Source organism: Cinclus cinclus, chromosome 3 (assembly GCF_963662255.1).
Source record: "Cinclus cinclus chromosome 3, bCinCin1.1, whole genome shotgun sequence".
Classification (NCBI taxonomy): Eukaryota; Metazoa; Chordata; class Aves; order Passeriformes; family Cinclidae; genus Cinclus; species Cinclus cinclus.
The window spans coordinates 20663167-20686717 of record NC_085048.1 but is presented as its reverse complement, the minus strand read 5'-3'; the positions used below and the strand labels follow the sequence as shown (position 1 = coordinate 20686717).

The window sequence follows — 23551 nt, the reverse complement described above, 5'->3', positions numbered from 1 at the left end:
TCTGCTTCTCTTCTTTTTGGTTCTCTTCCTTGCCATGAAAAGAATAAACTATTCACTTTCATTTTTAATATTCATCTCCACAAAACATGATGAAATTGCAAGATTCACCTAATCATTTTCATTTCTTTCTTGTCATATTTTCAAGTAAATTTCTTTGTGTCTTTCCCTCCCAAAATGGCTGGGCCACAGAGTTTAGGAGTCATCAAGAAGCTGAGTGATGTCCTCATACTGACTGCTTTGTGTGTACATACGTAGTTTGTGTCCTACTACAATAAACTTTTGTGTAAAAGTCTCTCTTTTGCCCTGACTGCACCAGAAAACAGTCATGTCATGATCAAGGGCTCTTTGGCACTGCAGTGATGCAAGCAACCTGTCAAATGGCACATCTGACTAGATTATACATAACATAGGTGAAATACTCCTACGATCTATGCATTGAACAAATTGGATATAGATGGTAGAGTCTCCAGGTCTCAAGTTAATTTCCTCATACTGACTGCCGTTCATAAACCACAATTTTTCCAGTTATTCCCAGACAGTTATCATTGAATTAGACCAAATGACAGGGTAGCAAACAGCAATGAGCTGCAAATGTTGCTTTTAAGTGCAGAGCAGTACACATTGCAAAATCATTTCAGTTGACTGACATTTTCAGACACAAAGGATCAGATGTTCTGCTTTGGGTACAAGGAGCAAGCTTTCACTTCAGTGGAAGAGATGTGCAAAACATTCTTGGATCCCCTGCTCGCCAGCTGCCTGCACTGAGCTGAGACCCCAGCAAAGTGCAGAGCTCAGTGGAGGACAGAGGTCTGGCAGTGTGATTTAAACTGCCAACACCCAGGAGCCCAGGCCTTGAGCTCCTGATGTACAACATTTAAGAATGAAATAAAAAGATAATGTAATGACTCCTAGGTTTCAGCTTTTGCAGTATAGAGATTAAAGAGACTAAATCTAATTCAAGATGCCCATGGATTCTAGCTTTTATAAATTAAATACTGTCAAGGCTCATTCTCTGATATGCCCACATCCGTACTATTGAACATTTTAAGTGTATGATAAAATGTGTCTGTCTGCAAATATTACTTGGAATGGCCTCCAGCCTCTGCTAATTCCCAGACTGTGCCCAGAATTGCCTGTGAATGTACTAAATCATCTGGGCCAAAAGTTTGCCAGGGAATAATCTAGTAATTTAACACAGTGTGTAAGTGAGTTCCAGCGCCAAGTGCCTATAAAAATATATCCAAACAATACACACACACACAATGGAAGGATATAATGGTATTTTTTTTTCTCTACAGTATATACATATTTCTGGCAATTAACAAAATTAAATAAATTTTAACGTTTACATACTTGTCAACAAAATATCCAATAACAGGGCTCTCACTGGTTGTATTTGGTGGTTTCCAGGTAACAATAACATAGTCTCTGTTAGCATCATGGCATTTAACATCCATTGGTGCCCCTGGTGCTCCTGCGATCAATGCATCAGCATCTGGACCACAAATAAAAATCAACAGGTTTTAACCCCAACTCCTCTGACATACATTAGAAAGTCAAAAAGAAGACTTACAGTTCACTGTGCTACTTGTTTACATGAATGGAAGCCCAAACGTTTCATGACATACTAATTCACTGCAATAACGATTCAGGACCATAATGTCTATATTTTTATACAGACAAAAAATTCAAGGATATTATTGAGAAGAGAAAAGCTTTTTAGGAACCAAACACCTTTTTCTTTTTCTTTCTTTTTTTGTGAGAATTAAAATCCTAACCCACCCATGTGTTTCTGATGCTCTGTCACACTGAACCTGTGACTACTGTGGGTTGCCAATCAGTCCAAGGTGCTCAGTAAAATACATGCAGATCAGGAAAACAAATCTCTTAAAGAATAAAAAAATTGCAAACTCCTGGAACATTTATAATGCTTTATGTTTTATTTATAGTCTTAAATACCACCTTTAAGATAACCTTTTGTGGCTTCATTTTGAGAGATATTGACTAGTCTGGACCCACAACTCCTAATGAAATCTTGTAACAGGTAAAGTTCTTTCCCTTCAAATGAAGATTTCTATAACAAAAAAAACCCAAAAAGCCAGAGTCTAAATTTATACAGCCTAATCCAAATCAGTTGTGAAGTAGTTTGTGCTCAGTATCAGAACACAGCCTACATGAAAAAAGGCAAGAGAATGGCCAACAGACAGCACTAGAGACTCCAGGGGACACAGCACAAGGCCAGGGTTCTGGGATTGCAAAGGGATCAAATGTAGTACATAAATGGACAAGAGAGATACCTAAAATTTACCTGCCACTACAACAAAAACTTTTAAGAAAGCTTTAAGATATTAGTGGGTGTTTTTCACCTGAATAATGTGTTTCTTGGAATGTACTCTGGATAAAAATAGCTTTAGCTAATTCTTTCTAATGAGATCAGGGTGCTAGAGTGACTTGTTCAAGACACACTGCAAAGTTGATGAAGCCCTTGCACTAGTCCTGTGAAGAAGTTGGATTTCATACCCCTGAAAAAGATATTCATTCACTCTACCCCACAGAAACTGTCTGGATGACACTCCCACAAGGCACATAAGTTCCAATATGTTTTCAAGAAGAACAAGTTTTAAAATTTATACAGCTACAGTGGCCTCAGTGGGGCTGTTCCAGTTTGCCCACATCAAAGGTGTTGTCCAATGTATTTAAGAGAGTGTAGAACTGCTCAACCAGAAATATTTTCTTCTTTCAAAGAAAAAAATAAAAAACTGAATACTAAGTTCTGCTCACAGGTACATGCGGCAGCTCATTTTTGTTTCACTGAGAGCTGTACATGGAAATATGATGAAAAGTTCTGACCTTTATTCTATTGTAATCCATTTATCTCTTTTATATATGTCTCTTTTGAAAACTGTATTTCTTCAGTCAGTTTCTTATTTTGCTTCTTTTCTCTGGTTAATGACATGACTATGACTGGTTTAGTGGTGGGAATATTTCTTTTGCTTTCTCCTGCATGCATCCCTAAGACCGGGCAGAAGATACAAGAATTCCCAACAAGGCTCATTCCCAGTTTCCGATCTCTAAAGCCAAAATCATCACAGTGAGAACTGATTGAATGACAAGATGAATTATTAAAATATGTTTATTGATTGTATGAAAAGAAGTTTATTTCCTACCAGGAAAGGAGATAAAAAGAAAGAAACAAGTCGTTTCTTCACAAGCAAGATTTCTCTGGTTCTTCAGGAAACAAAATGTCCTCAGGAACATGTTCTTCTTTAAGCTCCCCATTCATAGAAGGTGACAGGTTTTTAGTATAAACTATTACATACAAATCAATTTGTTATGAAATTTCACAGTGCTAAAATTCTTTCATACTTCTGTTATTGCATGGGATTTTTTTCATAAAGCTAAACTTTATAAATGTTTTTAAATTTCTTCTCAAGAACCAGATTAAAAGTTTACCTCTTACAAACAGGTATGCACTGCATTCACTGATGCCACCTCTTGAAACCATGCGCAGGGTGTATAAACCTTCATCATCTTTGTTCAGATGAGTAAAGGAAAGAGCTGCCTGGCCTTCTCCAAAATACAGCTTTGTCCACTTGGAGTCCTTTATCAGCACATCTGGAAGAGAAGACCCATGAGACATGTTACTGTGCTGCTAGAACTTGCATCTTAGTGCCCTTCTCTGCTAAACAGGGACACAAACTAATATTTCTGCCAGTTTTATTCAGAATGATAGTGCTTTGATGCTATGAAAACTCTACAGAGAGAGTTACATCTCTCTAAAATTATTTGATCAGTGAATTATAGAAAACATTAGGTCTAGAAATACCCTATGCAATGTCAACAACAATATTCCTATCATTATATTTTTTAATACCCTGAGAGACAAAAATGTTACCCACATTTAGAAATATTGACATCAAAACCTGCCATACCCTATAATGAATGCAGGGTGGAACCTTGATTCATTTCTAATAAGTTCTGCTTCCCATTCAGGTCAAATGCCACTTTGCTCAATATTTTCTTTGAAATTAAAGAAAAAAAAAAAGAGAGATTTCAGTTTAATCTGAAAACTGCTAGAAATATACACCAAATTTAAATCCTCAATGCATGCCTGTTGAACATTGAATTAAATTAAATTTAAACCTCTCAAAGGTGAGAGGTGGTGACCCATGATTAATGCACATTAATCTGATTGCCTAGTGAAACCAGAGCAAAAGAATGAACAGGATATTTTATGCTAGGCAGGGGGCTTTCTCATATCATCCTTTTAAATAGTTGATTTGATTATTTTTGATTTTTAACTCCCTAAGGCAAATCACATACAAAATTATTGCAATCAATGCAGCAGAACTGTATTTAAAAGATCATAATGTCTATGAATGTTTATTATTCTATTGCTTAAATAGATTTTGGAGCTGGTGCTCAAACATTTGCAAAGGAATCAGTGTTCTCACATACCAGCTGAGTTGCAAAAGAAGGTATAACACATGACAAACACTCAGGTAAAAAAAAATAAAAAGCATGTGGAAGACACACGCTACTAAATCTTACAGCAGTAAATTGCATAATCAGCTAAGCATGTAGTAGTTTTATAAAAAGCACACAAACTAAATTTGATCACATTGCTTCCCATGAGATCCTTAGTCATAAGATGCTTACCTAGAAAACTGGAGTGTCCCCTTTCTGTCATGCCTGTCAGAATGGTACTCAGACTTTGTGTAGAGACATGATGTACTTAAATTAGAAAATACCTTCACCTAGAATCTTTAACCAATGCATCAGTCCTGTGGATAATCCTAAAAAAACCCCCAGCATCTCTTAAAAGCTGGTCACTTATTATTATCATAGTTAGCCACCATAGTTTGAATAAATAAAAATTGTAGTCAAGACTGTAATGCTACTTAGGGCAGAATCACCTATTTTCATTCTTTATGTATACCTGACAGCAGAAATTGAGGAGGCAGTTGTGTTTGGTAAGAGCAGAAAAATTTCTCTCCCCCACACAAGGCCAAAGATGCAGCAGAAATCAATACAAGCCCAGTTTGTTGTTGTTGTTGTTATTGTTGTTGTCTGGATGAATGATTTTGTAGGCAAGACAATTAGAATAAATTTTGGAGGCTTCAAATATATTTAAAAGTTTTAATAGAACAAGTATTCATAAACCTGCCACCACAATGAACTACAAGTTCTGACTATTCTCAGTCTATTCACATGTTGTGCTGTTATTTCTCCCAGAATTTACTTGCAGAAGAATAGCCCTCAGAGGCAGTGTGTCTCAAGCCTCACATGCTGTTTCTAATATGTAAGATAATTTTCCTAATACATTACTCTGATTAAAATTCATACAAAGAGTAGGTAACTACTATACACTGAAACTTCTTTTTATTATGTATTTTTTGTTCTGATTAAATTTTAGCTAGATTCTTCACTCCATTATTTTTCCTTCTGAAGTCAAATATTTTATTCTAGATTACAGTATAAAGGGCTGCATAATGCTGGTAAATATAGTTTACAGTGTTTATATTACATTAGAGATCAATAACAGAAATTCCTGCTATCAGCTGAAATCATGTCCAGATTAGATAGATAGATGTTCCTGGAGTATTATTCTGATTTCATTCTTTTTTGAATGGTTCTTTCAGTATTCTAAATTGTTCTAAGTGGGCCATGAATAATAGACATCATATTCATGTTTGTGATAATCCCAAATCGATTCAGAGGATTTAATTGAGCTGACTTATATGCCCCTAGGAGTCTACTAGATGCCCTCAATAAGGCTCACCAGTTTCAAGCTTATTTATGCAAGATAAACACATTTACGCTTGTCCTGTGTATTATTAGAAGTAAATCATACATATCCATCTTGGGGCTTTGGCTGCTATTATTTGATTAACACAAACTAAAAATTTTAGAAAGAGTATAATCTTAATGCAAGAGTGGAATGAAATATTACCTCTCTAAAGAACCAGAATATCTAAAGCACATGATGTTGGGCAAACTATTAACTTCTCATTGCTTATATTTATGCATTGCCTCCAACTCTCAAGGGACTCAACACAGGGAACTTCAGTACATAACAAAGGTTCGTAGTGCATGACTTCCTGCTGTGTTTGGGAAGAAGTTCTGCCAGTTAACACACCTGTACACCTCTTGGAAAATATTGTGATCAGTGTACTTGTAAAGAACTACAAATCTAAGCTTGTTTGTAACATCCTGTTTCACATAACATAAGTAGAATAATGGGATGAACACCTATCTGACTCCCTAGCAAAAACCTATTGGCTTAAAACAGACCAAGTTTTCATCTCAGGTTTCACAAATAAGGACTTATAAAGTTAAATAAGGGGGAAAACAAATAGTATTGTTACATATTAAGAAGGAATTATCTTAAAGGCACAAAGAGAAAGGATCATGAGCTTTTGTCTATAGTGCAAGAAAAAATAATGTTCAGTGAAAAGTGGGACAATATGGTGTTAACCTTGAAAATTAGAAGTTCTTCATATCTGTAGTTTCAAATTTAGAATTTGAGATTTGGCACCTTGAGAAACTGCACCCAGTAGGAAACAAAGGTACCCTTGAAAGTAATGGTTCATCTCAGAGTGAAGTGAGTGATTATTTTTAGTTATTAAATATCCTGAAGTGTATAGCAAAATTCCTGTATGCTTCAGTGGGAACAGAATCTGAATTCAAGGACCAGTCTTAGATTTTTAGGTTATTTGCCAAACAGAAAAAGCAGGTTTTTTATCTCATATTTTTTACTATAGTGACATCTAACAGTTCATCACAAGGAAGTATCCACAATGATAAAAAAATAGGCCTGAAAGATTAAGTAGTAGTTTGTTCCCTAAAGGATCAGATGTGAATCTACGTAAAACTATTATGCACATGAAACAAAAAAAGCACAACAAGCATTAACAAAATCATTGTTTTTCTGATTTTCATAATCTTGAATTTTCTTGACTGCCTTATTAATCTTACTGCCATTTCTTAGTTTATTCATCACATTTTGTCCACTATGGAAATTTCTGCCAGTTTTCTGGAACCAGTCCAAACATCAGTCTTGGAAGTCCACCATTATCAAATGTGATCCCTTTGAGGAAAGGTCTAGCCATTCAAAAATAACCAAGGCTTTCCTTAAATCCTCAGGTAGAATAATCACTTTAGAATCCTACACAGATTGTGGTTGTTGAAAAGTGGTGGGCTAAATATCTACAACAGGTTGCTATCCATTAAGCTCTTAGTATCTAGTTTTATATTTCAAAACCCTTTTTTGCTGCAGTGAACACTACTCATCCAGAGTTTGTGTACGATCCACCCCAGTATACAATAAGTTTAGTGATATTATTTTGAGTACTTCATGGCATAACATAAGCATAACCTGGCATAACACAGGTTTTCATAGACAAAAGAGGCAAGGTTAGAAACCTACTAACATGGCATATAAACAGCAGAACAAACATATGTGCATCAGGCCTAGATGATGACTGTCCTGGTTTACAATACAAGATATATATTCTATTACCATCTGAGAAGGGTGATCATCCTTATCTCTGTGGGAAGTATCTCCTGTTAATGGGCCATTGGGTCCTACTGTATAACTGATAAGATTACATCACCCCATTGGGAGATGCTCCAGCCAGTAGGACGAGCCAAGCCTTTCCTACCTAGATAAAAACTGAGGTTTAGAACGCCAAAGGCAGCCTTTTTCCCTTGGATTCCAGAGAAAGAACCAGGCTTTTATTCCACATCATCACTGGACCCTTTGGAGAAAAACTGCACCAGCACCCTGATTGACAGGGTATCAGGTTGTATTCTGACTCTGTCAGTGGTATTATTTTTATTATTGCATATATTTTGTTTTTCCTTTTTTTCTCTTCCCTATTAAAAATTGTATTACTGACTTGAAGTCTCACTGGTTTTGCTTTTCAAACCAGTACAATGACCCATACCTCAAACTTTATTTTACTTCCCTGTGAGTGCCCTTCAGCTCAGTGGCCACAGTAGTCAACTAAGAGTCATTGTGAAAGCTAAGAACTGGCTTTGAATCTCTTCCAAGTAAATGTTCTAAATACCGTGCTATCACAATATGAGGTTATCTCCTGCTGCTATTAATGTGTGCTCAAAAAATGTTGACCAAGTCACTTAATTGAGAGTGCAGGACTATAATTTCTAACTAGAGATTATTATTCTCTATTCCAAATTTAATTCTGCAAATGTGATGCTCTAACCCTGACTTGTATCTTCAATGTCTCCACCAGCATTTTCTAGGTAGATTCTAATCAATGTAATAACTTACCATCTCTATACCACTCAGCACGAGGTCGTAGTCTTTTCAACTCTGGTGTGATCAACATAGAACACTTCAAGGTCAGTGTTTCACCTTCAGTTGCAAAAGTGACTCCAAACTTCTCCAGAAACTGGACATCAATGTGAGTGAAGCAGACATCATATGACAGGGGCACTATGCATGAGAAAATGAAAGCATTCTTGAGTACAAGGAAATTTAACTTGGCACTGATTAGTGTCTGATCTGAGCAGGAGATGGAGTTTTCTGTCATACTGCATGCTGATCTAAAAATTCAGCTGGGAAAGCAAGAGCATTGGGACAGTTACATCTACTGGAACTCAATGCTTAGAAAGCAAAGTCAGAAGAAGCAAGTTGTATCAAGTTTTCTCAACTGTAAAGCATTACTCTAACATGAGGACATAAATTATCTAAGCAAATAGAAAAAAAAAGGCTTACAGTGGAAGGGCATTATCGCAGCTGGGTGAGGTTCTTCATCCTCTCTGAACCCTATGAATAAACATACAAGAAACATTCAATGACATGAGCATTATATTTATTTATTGTTTTAAATATAAAATAGGACTTACTTCGCACAATCACAGCACAATTAGTTGATGCCTGACCGTGGACATTTGTTGCAACTGCTGAATAGGTTGCAGAATCATCAAAGTCAGCTCTGAAACGGGGAAGGAGAAAAACAGATGTCTCTTTACGCAAATAAGAATTATCTTAATGATTGACATTACAAGCCAAACTATGTCAACCATAAGGAAAGTGTATAAAGCTCTTTACTGGTAGAGAAAGTGTAGAAAGCTCTTTGCTTTCAACACAGTGCAAGGCATCAATGAAAGACAATCAGAAAGCCACTACTTTTTTTAACTGCAGTTTTATCACAGCTTAGTGTGCTGGTTAACTTGTGCATTAACTTGAGCAAACTGCAAATGACCTTCAGAGAATGACCAAAAGGAGATAGCTGGACAATGCCAGTCTGGTTATTCCCTTTCTGTATGCAACTTTCCTTAATTCACCTTGCCCTTCTGCCCTATTTTAGGAGAGAGACATGGAAAAAGTACATGTGATTCTTGCTAAAATTCTGCCTTCTATGGCTATTCCCAGCGGACAGACTCTGGTATCTGGTATCAGACTCTGCCTCTCTCATATCTCAATCCAGGAAAATGATAAAAAGTCAGGAACACTGATCAAAATTGTTTATGTGTATACATGGCTTGGTTTGTGATATTTTTTAGTGAGAAATAAAAGTTATTATGCAAGGACAGTATAAACAAATATAAAGCAAAAAACAGTTACTTGGTGCAAAACACTGATTTTCTCACTTAATACATCCTTCATTGAAGTTCCATGAGCACATATATGACCAGCTGTCAAGATATAAGCACAAACCTTGATGCTCCAGCTCTTTTCTTATTTAAAATGGAGTCCATCAGGTATAGTTTATTTAGTATTAAATTTAATGGAGGCCATTCAAAAATTTTCAGTTGTGTGACACAATGTTGTGGATGCATCCATTCAATTTCCTCTCAGAAGAACAGATTTGTGTCTTCTTGGCAATTACCAGGTGATGAAATTTTGACTGCACTTGCATTCTAAGAGGTCATATATCCCAGATGTGGGAGAAGGAATATGTAAGGGTATTTTATGGAAATTGCATAACAGGATGCCAAATCTGGAGTATGTAGCAGATGTCACAGACACATCACACATCTACTTTTCACTTCTTGCATATGTTCTGGACATTGTCATATCATAAAAATGACACTATTTGCACTGTGATGGCTAAAGCACAACTTGAAGAAAGTTCCATTAAATTGTGATTTATGTCCCTAAATTTACATGTCTAACAGCTCCTCCTGGAGGCAACCCTTCAGCCACACATTTCACAAAATCAAGAAATCAATTACAAAGTTGATCATATAATTAATTATCAAAGACATAAGGGTAAGTCCTAAGACCAGACTAAATTACCAAAAAGCCTGCAGCTGGGTAGAAAACCATAGTACAGTCTGGACAGGCACAGTGAGACTGAAAAACAATCTAAAATAGTTGAAAACACAGAATTGTTAAGGTTGGAAAAGACCTCTAAGATCATCAAGTCCAACCATCAACCCAGCACTAGTACCATGTTAAACCACTACTTCATGGGCCAGAGCTACAAGACTTTCAAAAACTTCCAGAACGGTGCCTCAACCTCTTCCCTGGGCAGCCTGGTCCAATTCTTGACAACCCTTAGAGGGAAGAAATTTTTCCTAAAATTTCTAAACTAAACTAAAACTCTGCTAGTGCAGTGGAGGCTATTTCCTCTTGTCCTGTCATGTGTTTCCTGGGAAAAGAGCCTGGCCCACCTGACTACAACCTCCTTTGAGGCTGTTTTGGGAGCAATAAGGTCTCCCCTGAGCCTCTTTTCCTGCAGGCTAAACACCCCCCGCTTCCTTCAGCTGCTTCTCACAGAACTTGTGCTCCAGACCCTTCCCCAGCTCCATTGCCCCTCTCTGGACATTCTGCAGCCCCTCATTGTCCTTCTTGTAGTGAGGGGCCCAGAACTGGACACAGCACTCGAGCTGTGTCCTCAGAAGTGTCAACTACAGGGACAATCCCTGCCCTGCTCCTGCTGGCCACACTATTGCTGATCCAGGCCAGGATGCCCCTGGTCTTCTTGGCCACCTGGGCACACACTGGCTCATGTTCAGCTGCTGTCAACCAGCACCTCTAGGTCCTTTTCCAACAGGTAGCTTTCCAGCCACTCTGTGCCCAGTTTGTAGCCTTGCCTGGGGTTGTTTTGATCCAAGGGCAGGATTTGTCACTTTGCCTTCTTGAACCTCACACAGTTGGCCTCAGCTCATTGATCCAGCTTGTCCAGATCCCTCTGCAGACCCTTCCTACCCTCCAGCAGATAAGCACTCCCACCTGACTTGGTGACATCTGCAGACTGACTGAGGCTGCACCTGCTCCCCTCATCCACATCAATGACAACAATATCAAACAGTCCTTGCTCCAACACTGAGCACAGGGGATCACCACTTGTGACTGGCCACTAGCTGGATGTAATCTTATTCATTACCATTCTCTGGGGCTGGATGTTATTTAGCAATTTGTTTTCATTAAGGATTTTAAAGAAATTACAATACCTGTTCCCAGAGCTATATAAAGCTTAGCTGATTCTGGACTTGTTTGAGAGATGTCAGACTTGACAACACTTCTTTGCAATGAAATTTTAAAAGCAGAACATTTTTTTTTTTACTATCCCAGTTTCATTCTATTTAACACTTGTGTAATAAAATGCCAAAAAGCAACATAAAACTGCGGTACAGGACAATTTCCTAAGGCATATCATGCCTCTATAATGAAATGTACATAGTTCATGCATTTACCACAGTCTGGTACAGTATCTTACTATAATATAACAAGTTAACAACGAATGAAGAAGCTCAAAAATTTCTTGCAAGGGGCATTGCAGAATTAACTGTTCTGGAGCTGTAAGGCATTTTTGTCACTCTGATATATCTCTTATTTAAGAATTTATATGTAGAATATACAGTAAATAATGTAAATATAGTACACAGCATATTTAATTACATGTATTACATATTATCAAATTGAACAGTATACATCCCCAGAAACTGGATCTTGATTGCCCTAATTTTGAGGTTTTAGACCAGACCTTGCCATGCTCCAGATCACCAAATGGATTCCTACAGCTCAGGAGATAGTAAGGGACCTGTCCTAGAAAGCAGTCTGGATATCTGGAAGCCCCCTCCTGAAGGGTGACAAAATTAATCTGTCTCACACCAGGAGGTCATTGTGGTAGAGCACGTCTGATGTCAGGCAGAGCCCAGGAGTGACTCTCCTAGGCAGTGGTGGCAGGTAGATGCCACAGCATGCCTGGCAGTCCCTGTCCCCAGATACCTGCCCTATAAAGGCTTCCTGCCCTTCCAGCCACCACCCAACCCACATCCTAGCACAGACCTGCAGAGCTGCCCAGTGTCTTCCTACCACCTGCATGCCCAGCCCTCTCCTGGATGAACTAGACCCTTCCAAAGGATGGTGCACACTTACACCTGGCAGGACATTGCTGGGACAGCCATCCTGTGTATTCTGACCAGACCTGATCCCTCCTGGCCTGGAAATGATTTAGAAAGCACACAGCACCCAGCTCATAAATGAGTGATGAACATTACACTAACACTGCTGCACTAGGCCATTTCTTCACATAAACAAAGCATTACTTCAGGCTGCTTCACTTCTCACATCCAACTTAACTGCTCTCTAACATTTTGTTGTTGCTATAGAGTGTTAACAACAAAGATAAAAAAAATCAGCATTGCTTGACTGAGGTTAATTCTGGTTAAAATCTCACTTTAAACCAGTCATCATCTGCTTGCAGTGTTGTCTTCATTTTCCAGCAGAACACCAGATAAAATGGTTAAATAGCAACCAGCATCTGTAAGAATTACATTGGATTTAGGATCTAAAGAGAGATTTATTGTTAAAGAACAGGTGGCCTAAAAATTATCTAGAAAACAGGGAAGCATGTATTGTGGATTAACTTGGGGTCCCAAACTGTGCTAAACCACTCAAAATATCGGAAATTTAAAGATGTCAGAACTGCAAAGTTGTCTCCCAAAAATGAAGTAGCAGAATGGCAGTCACCTGATTAACTTTTCAAATGGATATATATCTGTGCTCATCTCAATCCCCTCCCCACAGTTTTGCTCTCCTAAGAAAGAGCAAAATACATCTTTTGATGAGTTCTTTCTGTTTGTGATGGTTTCCAAGACAGAGAAAACAGAATACGATCTTAAATGTCTCTAGAACAGACAGATTTATTAGCCAAAAGAAACTCAAAATCTGAAAGCAAATATTTGACAAAAGTTAGTGATAGAGTTATAATTCATTTTCTCACATAAGAAAGAAGTAACTGACCAAATAGCTGACCACATTCTTACAGCACCCTTTGTTTTTTATGGAGAGAAATGAGGTTCTTATAGTTATTATGAACACACAATTCCACAGGCCAGGCACTTCTTGCTATTTAAGAGGCCATAACAACTCTACCCATTTTCTGTGGTTTACTGCTTTGAAAGCAATTTATATGTCTTTGCTAAGATCATTCATCTGACTCTCCAGAAGAGAAATAAACCATTTTAGACAGCCTAGTATTCACTGAAACCCCTTTAAATCTTATATTGGAAATGAAGGGTTTTAGTGGCTAGGAGCTTGATGGAATTTTTTTTTTTTCATATCCGCTATGAAAAAAAGTTGGACAGGATGGCAAATTACATAATGTTCTGACTTTTGTTTTGTGCCAGGTAATGCTCAGATGGAGTATTATCCTGGAAATAATCTATTTCCTTGTATGCTAAAAAAAATCAGTTTTCCTAAATTTCACTGTAAAGTGCATTGAGTCAAGAAACTACATCTGAAGTACCCAGGAGGCAAGGTGTGGTCTAACAGTTATTCTTGTTTTATGGTGGAGAATGTGTTTTTCAGCCTTTACAAAGGTCAGATAAAATATGCATAGAGTACATTTAGATGGCATAAAATGTGAGTGCAGAACTGTATGTGTCCCAAGGTACCAATACTTTTTTGTGTAAATTAAATTGCTCTGAATCCACATGAGGTTCTGAAGTGCTAATACTTGTGTGGGGAATATTCCCCAGGCAAATACATCTATTTAAAATGCATATATGCATCCAACTGCCTAGTGTAGATTTAAACACAGGAGTTAAGAGTGGAATAGCATCTTTGCCTGAATCAGAACACAATTCAGTGCATTTAAAGAGCACAAGGAAATGCATAGTAAATTACAGAGTTAAAAATTACTTCTTTGAATCCAAATGACAAAATTTTCAGTGTTATGGCTATGACATAAAAATGTGGAAACACTCTGCAGAATTGCCATCTCCTGTCCTAGTTGTCCAGTCAGAATGAATCTGACTGATTCTTTTTATTTGGTTGGATTTCATGTTTAGGGAAGAGGGACCTTTGTTATGAGGCAGCCACTTCCTCAAGCCCCCAACTACTGTAGTTTATCAGGACAGTGATTGACAAGTCTGAAGATCACATATTTGGGGGCTGCTCCTTGCCCTTCAGTAGGGAAAGGAGAGCAGTACACCATTTTTCTGCCTATACAGCCACTGATACTGCATACCTACAAAACCCAGGGAGCTGCAGTCTATTGCCCACCAACCTTGCACAGCTCTGCGGGTTCTGCAGGCTATGCCAGAGGATCTTGTCTCAATACCTCTGCTCTCTTCGGCTTCCACCCCCAGCACAGAAATCATCTCAAGCCTTTTGTGCCTAATCAAACTAAAATAGCACTCTACTGACCACACAGGGTCGTTTGTTAAATCAGAATAGCTAGAAGAGAAAGTTATTTCAATTTTTAACTTTTTTTTTGAAGTGGTGCAGGTGATGCTGAGGGCTGGAGCAGCAGATGAGGGGCTTGCTCTGCCTGCTCCTCCCAGGTGTTACACTGCACTCTGCAGGCTCTGCCTGCTCCATCCAGGTGTTACACTGCACTCTGCAGGCTCTGCCTGCTCCTCCCAGGTGTTACACTGCACTCTGCAGGTTCTGCCTGCTCCAGCCAGGTGTTACACTGCACTCTGCAGGTTCTGCCTGCTCCAGCCAGGTGTTACACTGCACTCTGCAGGCTCTGCCTGCTCCAGCCAGGTGTTACACTGCACTCTGCAGGCTCTGCCTGCTCCAGCCAGGTGTTACACTGCACTCTGCAGGCTCTGCCTGCTCCTCCCAGGTGTTACACTGCACTCTGCAGGTTCTGCCTGCTCCAGCCAGGTGTTACACTGCACTCTGCAGGTTCTGCCTGCTCCAGCCAGGTGTTACACTGCACTCTGCAGGCTCTGCCTGCTCCTCCCAGGTGTTACACTGCACTCTGCAGGCTCTGCCTGCTCCAGCCAGGTGTTACACTGCACTCTGCAGGCTCTGCCTGCTCCTCCCAGGTGTTACACTGCACTCTGCAGGTTCTGCCTGCTCCAGCCAGGTGTTACACTGCACTCTGCAGGTTCTGCCTGCTCCAGCCAGGTGTTACACTGCACTCTGCAGGCTCTGCCTGCTCCTCCCAGGTGTTACACTGCACTCTGCAGGCTCTGCCACATACTCCTGCTGATGCACTGCAAACCTTTCCTTTTGCCATGTATGCATTGCTCAGGCTTTGCCTTTATTAAACAGCAAATAGGGCTCTAATAAGAGAGAAAATACTGTCAAAACTTGTGCCCTATATAAATGAAAATGTGTGCCCACACCATACTGACAGTGTCCTGGAATGTCAAGTCCCTGCTCCTACCACCCAGCTCAGCTCACCCTCCTGCTCACTGAGGGGTAGGAGTCGAGAATAACCCCAGGGAGGAGCATCCTGATTCCTCCTCTACACCAGCCAGCACACCTGGGAATACAACATTGTCAATCTCAGATGAATAAAACCAAGTGATCCATTTAATAAGTCATCCCAGTAAATAAAGAAGCAACAAAACTCTGTTGAAAAAAAAAAAAAGTTTTAGCAACTAAGACCTTAAAAAGTGTTGCAATTGTTAATTACTAAGATATTCTTTAAGACATAAAATATTTTCCAGCTATGCCATAAAGCAATGGCCACCCTCATCTTGACTGCCACTGATAGAGAACTCTTTTCTACAAAATTTCTGCAGAAATTTTTTTCTGTACTATGTGCCTATCCATAATTAAATTATGTGAGATAAAAACACATTTTAAACAAACTCACACCTTCTCAGACATGTATGATTTATTTCAACTACCAGGAGCTTTCCCTCCAAGGATTCTTCAGAGTCTGCTGCTAATAACTGTGAGATGACAGTTGAAAGATGGGATGAACCACTACCCCAGTGCATAACTTCTGCTATAATTATGAGATGTGGAAAAACAGAATTAAACTCCAAACTCCTTTTCTTTACCACTCAAGGGAGGTCTTGAGCTCAAAATCGCATTTGAAAAAGTTTAAAAGGAGCAAGAAAGAGATACTATATGATCATGATAGCCCTGAACACATGCAAAAAACATGGTAAATTGAGAATGTACCATCATAAAAAATATAAGAGAAATTAAAATTATCTGGTTACTGTATCGGTTTATGGGTTCTGGAGAACGTCAAACATTGGGGGATGAAACTGTGTCCAGTTACTACTTTAGGACAACAAGGTGATGGTAAGGTTTCAGTGCCTCAAGAATGTTTCCACTGGGATCAGGAAATACTCATAGGAATAAATATCACACTTGCATCAGAAGGAAAAAGTTCACTCCCTGGGCTTCGCTGAAGTGCTAGAAAAGTAGCCAAGAAATTCCAAGGCCGTTCTGAGCGGCTGTGGATAAGATTACATTCAGCTCAGCACTTTAGTATGAACAGCTGAGAAGAGCACAGAAGTGGATAGGAAGAAACTTCTGATGGCTCCACCTCCCAGAAAAACAAATTATTCATAAAATACAAAACATAAGTGCACAACAATATCAATGGAAGATACATAAGTAATTGATGCATTTGTATAAAAATATTAATAATTTTAACATTATATACATATTTTTCTTTCAATACAAGATATACTTAATGTTAATTATGGGCTAAAAAAAGTTATTCCATTTCCTGCGTGTCTATTTTCTGTGCTTGTAGGATAGAAAATACAGCTGATGATCAAGTTTTGAAATAAAATGTATTAGTAAAAAAGAAAAAAAAAATTAAATTAGAAATTCTTATTTAACAAACTCTCTAAATCATAACCATCCCCCAGTACTATTTTAAGTGTAGAAGGGAAATCTGTGGGAAAGCAGCCAGGAATCTTTAGGTGGAAAAAGACCACACTGCCAGACAGAATGAAAGAGAAATGGAGCAAGAGTCTCTGAAGATGGCAGCTTGGCTGAATGTGAGGGAGTCTGCATGAGTACATGCAAGTTTGGTCTAGTAAACAGAGGGTGGGGAAACCTGAGTGGGTGCCAATAAATGACTGCAGTATGTCTGAATTTGCCTGAAATGTGGCTGGGTCTGAACACTCCCAAAGCTGCTTGTGCCTACATGGCTGATAACCAGCAGAGAAAAGAGGTAAAAAGCACCAAAGGGATGAAAGCCACTATTATTAACCTTCAGCCTGATGGTTACAGGTGCACAGAAAGCAGCATCAGCTCTGATTCTCATTTTTCCTAAAAGCTATTTACTCCCAAAATGTCACAAGGGAACCTACACACTACACAACTGGCACCTGGACTCACCAAGCAGTTCCTCAGGAGTGCTAACCAAGGGAAATAAAGTCACAGTCACTCACCATTAGAAAGTGAACAAAGTTTCATCTCCTGACTGCCACTCACACATATCCAGACAAAGTAGAGAGTTTTCCATTTCCCTGCTAAAAGGGAGACGAGTGCAAAAGGACAAGCTGTTTTTATTTTGTAATCCCCTGTTACTATCTTCAAAAGTAATGTTGGTGGGAAGAAGCAGCAGTGTGGACAGACTTCATGGATACAGAGATCAGTTAGCAAGTTATCCATGGCCTGGGGGTAGAGGACTGAGAGTCTTTGAAGCATCTTGGGAAGCAACAACCTGGTGATTCTTGCTGTCAGGCTCTGTACAGGGATATGTTTCTCTCATCCTGAGCTACGGAAAGGTTAACAGTTGGGCTGGACTTGGCTGCAGGATGACAAAGGCAAGTAGTCTTTCCCAAAAGCAGAAGGAATGATGCACTTATTTTCTGTACTAATGCCACAAGGCTGTGCTCAGGGCTGCTTCCACTGCTGACAGATGGAGACAGGGTAGAAGATTAAATGTTTAGCCAGCCAAGTGTTAGCCACAAATATTCCAGCTGTTTCAGCACAGCTGATGCTCATGTTCTGGAGAAATTAAAATAAGGGATTTGTGTTTCTGCTCTTGATATTTGTTTTCTTTTTAAATATTGCAGTCATGTCTTCATTTTTATTTGGGCTTTGATATTTTTTAAAAAGCTGACATTTCAATTGTTTCAGAAAGCATGGGATTAGTTTATGGGAAGCTGTTATGCCCAAGCATGCTCTATATCACAAAGTTAATATTTTGAAAAAATAAAATTAATTACATTAGAACCTTTTAAAATGTAATTTACACTTCCTTTCTTTTTGGATGGAAAGGACAATAAAAGAAAAAAGAATATGAAAAAGTAAGCAGAACCTAGCATATAATAAAACAAATACAGCTGTGTATTCCTGCCTTGCCCAGATATAATTTTGTTTGCCTAAAAGAACTTCATCATGACAAGAACATATTATTTTCCACTTCAAATGCTGAGAAGATGTAATTCTAATAAAAAAGAAACTACCATTTTTTCAGTTACTTGCCTCTTCTTTTTATATCTTGTAGATTGCTGAATTTAATGAATATAAATATCTAACTTATAATTTCATTTTCATAATCTAATATTCAGATATTCAGTGAACCTTCTCCAGCCTAAAAGTGAATATCAACAGAAAAGTGTGCTGAATTTAACAATTCTCTTTCAGCCTTTGTGGGATTTTTAAAACTGTATTTAATATAAAATACTTTATATAGAAATTAAGAAAACTGCTGTATTCCCCAGAAAGATTTACCTGTTTATATGTAAAACATGTACTCCATATTTGCTTTCAATTCTGTACTTTGTTGGATCACTTGCAGGAGAAATCAATTCCTCATTTTTGTACCTGACAATCAAGAAAAAAACCCTCATGAATATCAGCAATTCATTCATATGGTAGATCTTTGTATCACAGTATCATTTACTATCATCTACTGTCGCTACTTCCACGAAGTATTTTCCAGTGTGTATGGATAGATACATATCGGGCCATGAAGGCAAAGCAGGACCATCATAGCAGCAAGGAAGTGGAAAGAGAAGATGTGCACACAGTCCAGAAAAGGAAGAAAAGAAATAAAGAGAAGATGACATGGGGCTTGAACTCTCAAGTCCACTAGCCCCTGATACAAGATGGGAAGCAAACTTTATCTTGCACCACAGTAAAACACTTCAGCACAAAAAAGCAACAGAATTATGCCTCGTGTTAGGTCTTTACAGTCCAGCCTGAGGCTTTCATATACACAGGACAGCACTTGTCCAGAGGAGGGCAGCTGAAAGGACCTTCATGTCCTCAGCAGAAGCTAGCAGGATGTGACCACAGATACAGCCCATTACAACAGTGGTGCTGTGCTCAATTATCCAGGCTTAGAAAGTAGCCTGTGAAATCTGCACATTTTGCCGCTTGCTACTTTGTGTTCAAGAAACTCCATGGCCAGAAACACTGGAATGCCTTGCACTATCTGCCCTCTGAAACGCTTAAGTTTGTTTCTCACGTTGCATGGGGCCACTCAGCAAGTGTTCCTCCCACTCCTTCTACTGCAGTATCAACTGCTACGATCCAGCACATCTAGGAGGATTATAAAGGGGATTTAACAAAGCCATTATATACATGACACTTATCAGTTATGGCATAACTTTCAAATGAAAAAAGCTTAACAACATTTTTTGAGGGCTAGGAAGGCCAGTCTCTTACCATTGTACAACAGGGGTTGGAAATCCTTGTACAGTAAAGCAAAGGCTCACAGACATCTTTTCCCAGACAGTGTGAGACCTCAGCCGCACTAGAATTTCAGGGGCTCGACTTATTCTTTCTTCAATGATATGCCTTTCCAGAGCCATGCTTTCTTCTACCTATTAAACACAGGGAAAAAAAGAAACATCTGGCACTAGCCTCAAATAGGCTAGGAGATCTAATCTTAAATTCACAAAAAAAAAAAGATGCTTAATCACTAGTCATATTTGAAGTGCAGGCCTGAATTTCAGTATATTTTGCAATTATTTTTACATAGGAGCAAAAAGATTCAGCAGGTACCATTCTTTGCACAGCAAGTCTATCCAGATGCTCTCGAGCACGGTGCCTAGCTGTGTGAATCTCTTTTTCCAAAGAGGACAACTCACTGGCAAAACGGATTCTTTTCTCATCACTTACATGAGACTTTTGCTCATGACTCCTGTGGGACAAGAAAAAAAATCAGGTTACCACTCTGAAGCTTTACATTTGTCACTCATACACACCAGGCAATCAAGGGCTCTGAAACCATATCAATAAGATGCAAAATTTAGATTAAGAATCAATTAGGAATCATTTCTAATCAATCTGCATATCCTGGGTATGTGAAATCATGTGAATATTCTTCATATTCTTTCCCCCTGCATTTCTGGGGCCATAGCTCTAAGTCTTTAATTCTGCTCTGGTCAAATTGACATGGTTCTCTACAATCCTCTGGTAACCAAGATCAAGAACCTGCCTGGCCTCCTTCTGGCCCCTGATTTTCCTACTCATGGACACAAGAAGGCCTGAAGAGGACTGAAGGTGAGTTCTGTGTCTGTTCACAACCTGTTAAAAGTTGTGCCTTGCTTATATAACACTCTTAGCTTTAGAAGCTTTAGAACCTTGGAGTTCTTGTAGCTCCATGGGAGGTATCACCTGAACTCACCTGGAAGATACAGACCAAGGAGTTCACAAGGATTTGATGAAAAATTTCATGCAAAAAAACCTGTCCCTTGACAACAATGAGCAGGAAGCATTATAGAAACTACCAGGAGAATATAAAAAAATTTGAAAAAATTATGAGTTGTTCTCTGAAAACCTAACTCCACCGATTTTTCAGAATTCCTAAAAATATCCCAACTCATAAATGTTTTTAGGAGGAGCTAGCTTCATTCATGCTAATTCAGTAAACAGCTACTCTTTTCCTTCCCAGGACAAAAATAAGGTACTGAATATCAGATATTTCTAGCATGTCTGTCAATATAGTCATCATATGGCAACACTGAAAGTATAACCCAAATAAGAAAACTTCCTTGAAATTCAGTGACTCAAAATACTGTCTTATGCTTTAAAAAAAATTCTTTGTACCATTTCAATGTATTTTAAATACCGGTTGTGTCTTGCCATTTTTTTTATATTACTGAAATTAAAATCAATTTTTAAAACCTAAATTAAAATAATTTTATTTTCCTAGAGATTTTTGTTCTGAGTACAGTATATTTCAGTATCTTTCAAACCAGTCCAAGTACCAGAACCATATAGGTGTATATGATTTGCACAACATATTTTCTACAAGCAAGTCAGAATTCCTTCTTGTAATATAAATCCTCTATGTCTTTGGTGGAGTAACTATAGTGCACAGCAGAGCAGAAACACTGAAATTCACTAAGGGGAATATTGTCATCAGCACAGTTACTCTGAGGCTTCTTAACAAGGCAGTAACTGAGACATGACAGTAAACCCTTTTGATATTCAGGAAAGAATTTAAAATGTTTAAATTTATCAAAAAATTAGAAATTTAGGAATAGTGGAGTAGCTCTGTTCAAAATGAGTTCTGGGTCCCAGGTGGATTCTTATTTATATTTGGTTTAAAGCTGTTTTCAAGGGTCGGAGTGGGGATCAGAGGAACAACTCTGAGTTGGAATATGAGCCTGAAAGTGACACTCAGTCATTTAGTGTTCCAGCAAAAATAGATTAGTGAAGAACAGAGACAGAGAAACCTCCAGTCTTGTCAACTCTGAAAAGAGCCCTGGCAAAAGAGCTGGGACTAGAGCCACTATATGGGTCAGATTGGACCAACAGAGCTTTACCTTTTCCTGGATTCCTGCATTGCTTCATGCGCCAAGGTGCGTGCCCTCCTGGCACAGAGTCTACACGTTGTTTTGCCTAAGCCAGATGATTCATAATAAGCAGCCTGCCTGGAAGCAGCCCTTCAAATATAAAAGACATTGTTATAACCCAGAAATTCAGGTGAAACATGAATTCACAAACTTCAAGGAAATTACTTTGAGTTGAATGAGCTAAACACCACAACTGAGCACTGTTCAGTGAGAAACATTTGCATCTTCACTGACTGCACTAGGTGCTGGTTGTCCCTTGTCCTTCAAGGGCTTAAGGCCCATCATCTGTCACTGGGGCTCATTAGGTGTTTTATTTCATTCTATTAAATGTATATTTATTTCAGTCTTCAATCATTCAGGTGTGATGATAGCATTTCAGTGAACCACAAGGGTACCAGCCTGTCTAATACACAAGTCACAAAGATTCCCCATAGCATTGTCTGTTTCTAAGTATTTCTCCCTTTCTATATTTCCCAGAACTTTCTGAAACTGTCCTCTTTCATAAGGGAAACTGGACCAGCTAGAAAACTAGGTAGGCATGTTAATTACTAAGTAAGGAGAAAGGTGATTTTGTACCCACTGAAATACAAAGTTTCAGGCTTTGAGATACAAAGGATGTGTAATTTCTGACTAAAACTCTGAGATTTCAAAAGAGAAGCATTAAGACTTCATTTAAGTTTAAAAAAGGAAACTGAATCACAAAAACTATAATTAGTTATAGCCAGCTTCAGGAGTAGGAATATCATCATACCATATGGAAGAATGGGTTAAAAAGCTGTTTCTATAACTTACAATAAATTGCACAGTAATTTTTACTTAAGTCAGAGTTTCAATTTTAGCCTACAAGGAAGAATTTTAAATTTAGAGATACCAAACAGGACAGATCCTAAGCTAAAAAGTCTGTGTAGGTATCTTGCAGTGTTGCTAGGAAATTCAACTATGCTGCTGGGGACTATAGACAAGGAGTGTGTCAATGGAAGTGGAAAACTATCATTCTGTATAAATATATTTCTTTTTTGGGTGGAGGGGAAAGGTAAGTATCTTGATTCTAAGAACTGTCTACCCAAAACAGAGACCCGTCTATGCTCAAATACATGGCACTTACTTTCTTGCTGCATATTCCTCAAGTACGTATCTTGTCTGAATGTTGCGATAGGACTGATCAAAGTGCTTGTGCCTCCTCTGGTAAAATGGAACTGCTACTGAAGACATACTTCCTCTGTGATGACCAATAATTCCTGAAGAGAGGGAAGTTAGCCACATGTATTTAGCCATGCACACATTTAGCCATATCTTTCAGACACTTTGGTTTGATATTTTTTGGTATGTAGACATGTGTGTAAACATGTCCAAATGTATAAAATTGCACCAATTTGTGACAAGTAGAACCACAGTCACACACGTGGGTACCTCTGGCTGTATCTTATCATCCATACCATATGAGCTACGGAATCATAGATGATAGCATAAAAGATATTTCACTAGATCCTCTTTCCCCTTCTTTGCAGATGTCATTTAACGCCTCCAGAGAAATTTCCAGGGATGGAAATTTGACAGGTTTTTGGCCATTGTTAGATATTTCAGCTCTCTGCTCTTC

The 23551-nt window shown here is 38.5% G+C and overlaps 1 protein-coding gene across 1 annotated transcript in view; it reads right to left on the bottom strand.

The window, feature by feature from the left end:
* The window catches only part of MYOM2 (myomesin 2), a 69876-nt gene extending 46710 nt beyond the window's left edge, over positions 1-23166 (bottom strand). Inside the window, exons 1-10 of the mRNA XM_062488534.1 lie at positions 23060-23166; positions 21925-22044; positions 20156-20294; positions 19817-19974; positions 18878-18970; positions 8875-8963; positions 8744-8794; positions 8297-8461; positions 3454-3615; positions 1354-1495 (exon numbers count right to left, since the gene is read on the bottom strand). Coding sequence (XP_062344518.1) covers positions 1354-1495; positions 3454-3615; positions 8297-8461; positions 8744-8794; positions 8875-8963; positions 18878-18970; positions 19817-19974; positions 20156-20294; positions 21925-22044; positions 23060-23166 — 1226 coding nt within the window. The remainder of the gene's footprint in view (positions 1-1353; positions 1496-3453; positions 3616-8296; positions 8462-8743; positions 8795-8874; positions 8964-18877; positions 18971-19816; positions 19975-20155; positions 20295-21924; positions 22045-23059) is intronic.
* Between the last annotated feature and the right edge of the window lie 385 nt (positions 23167-23551).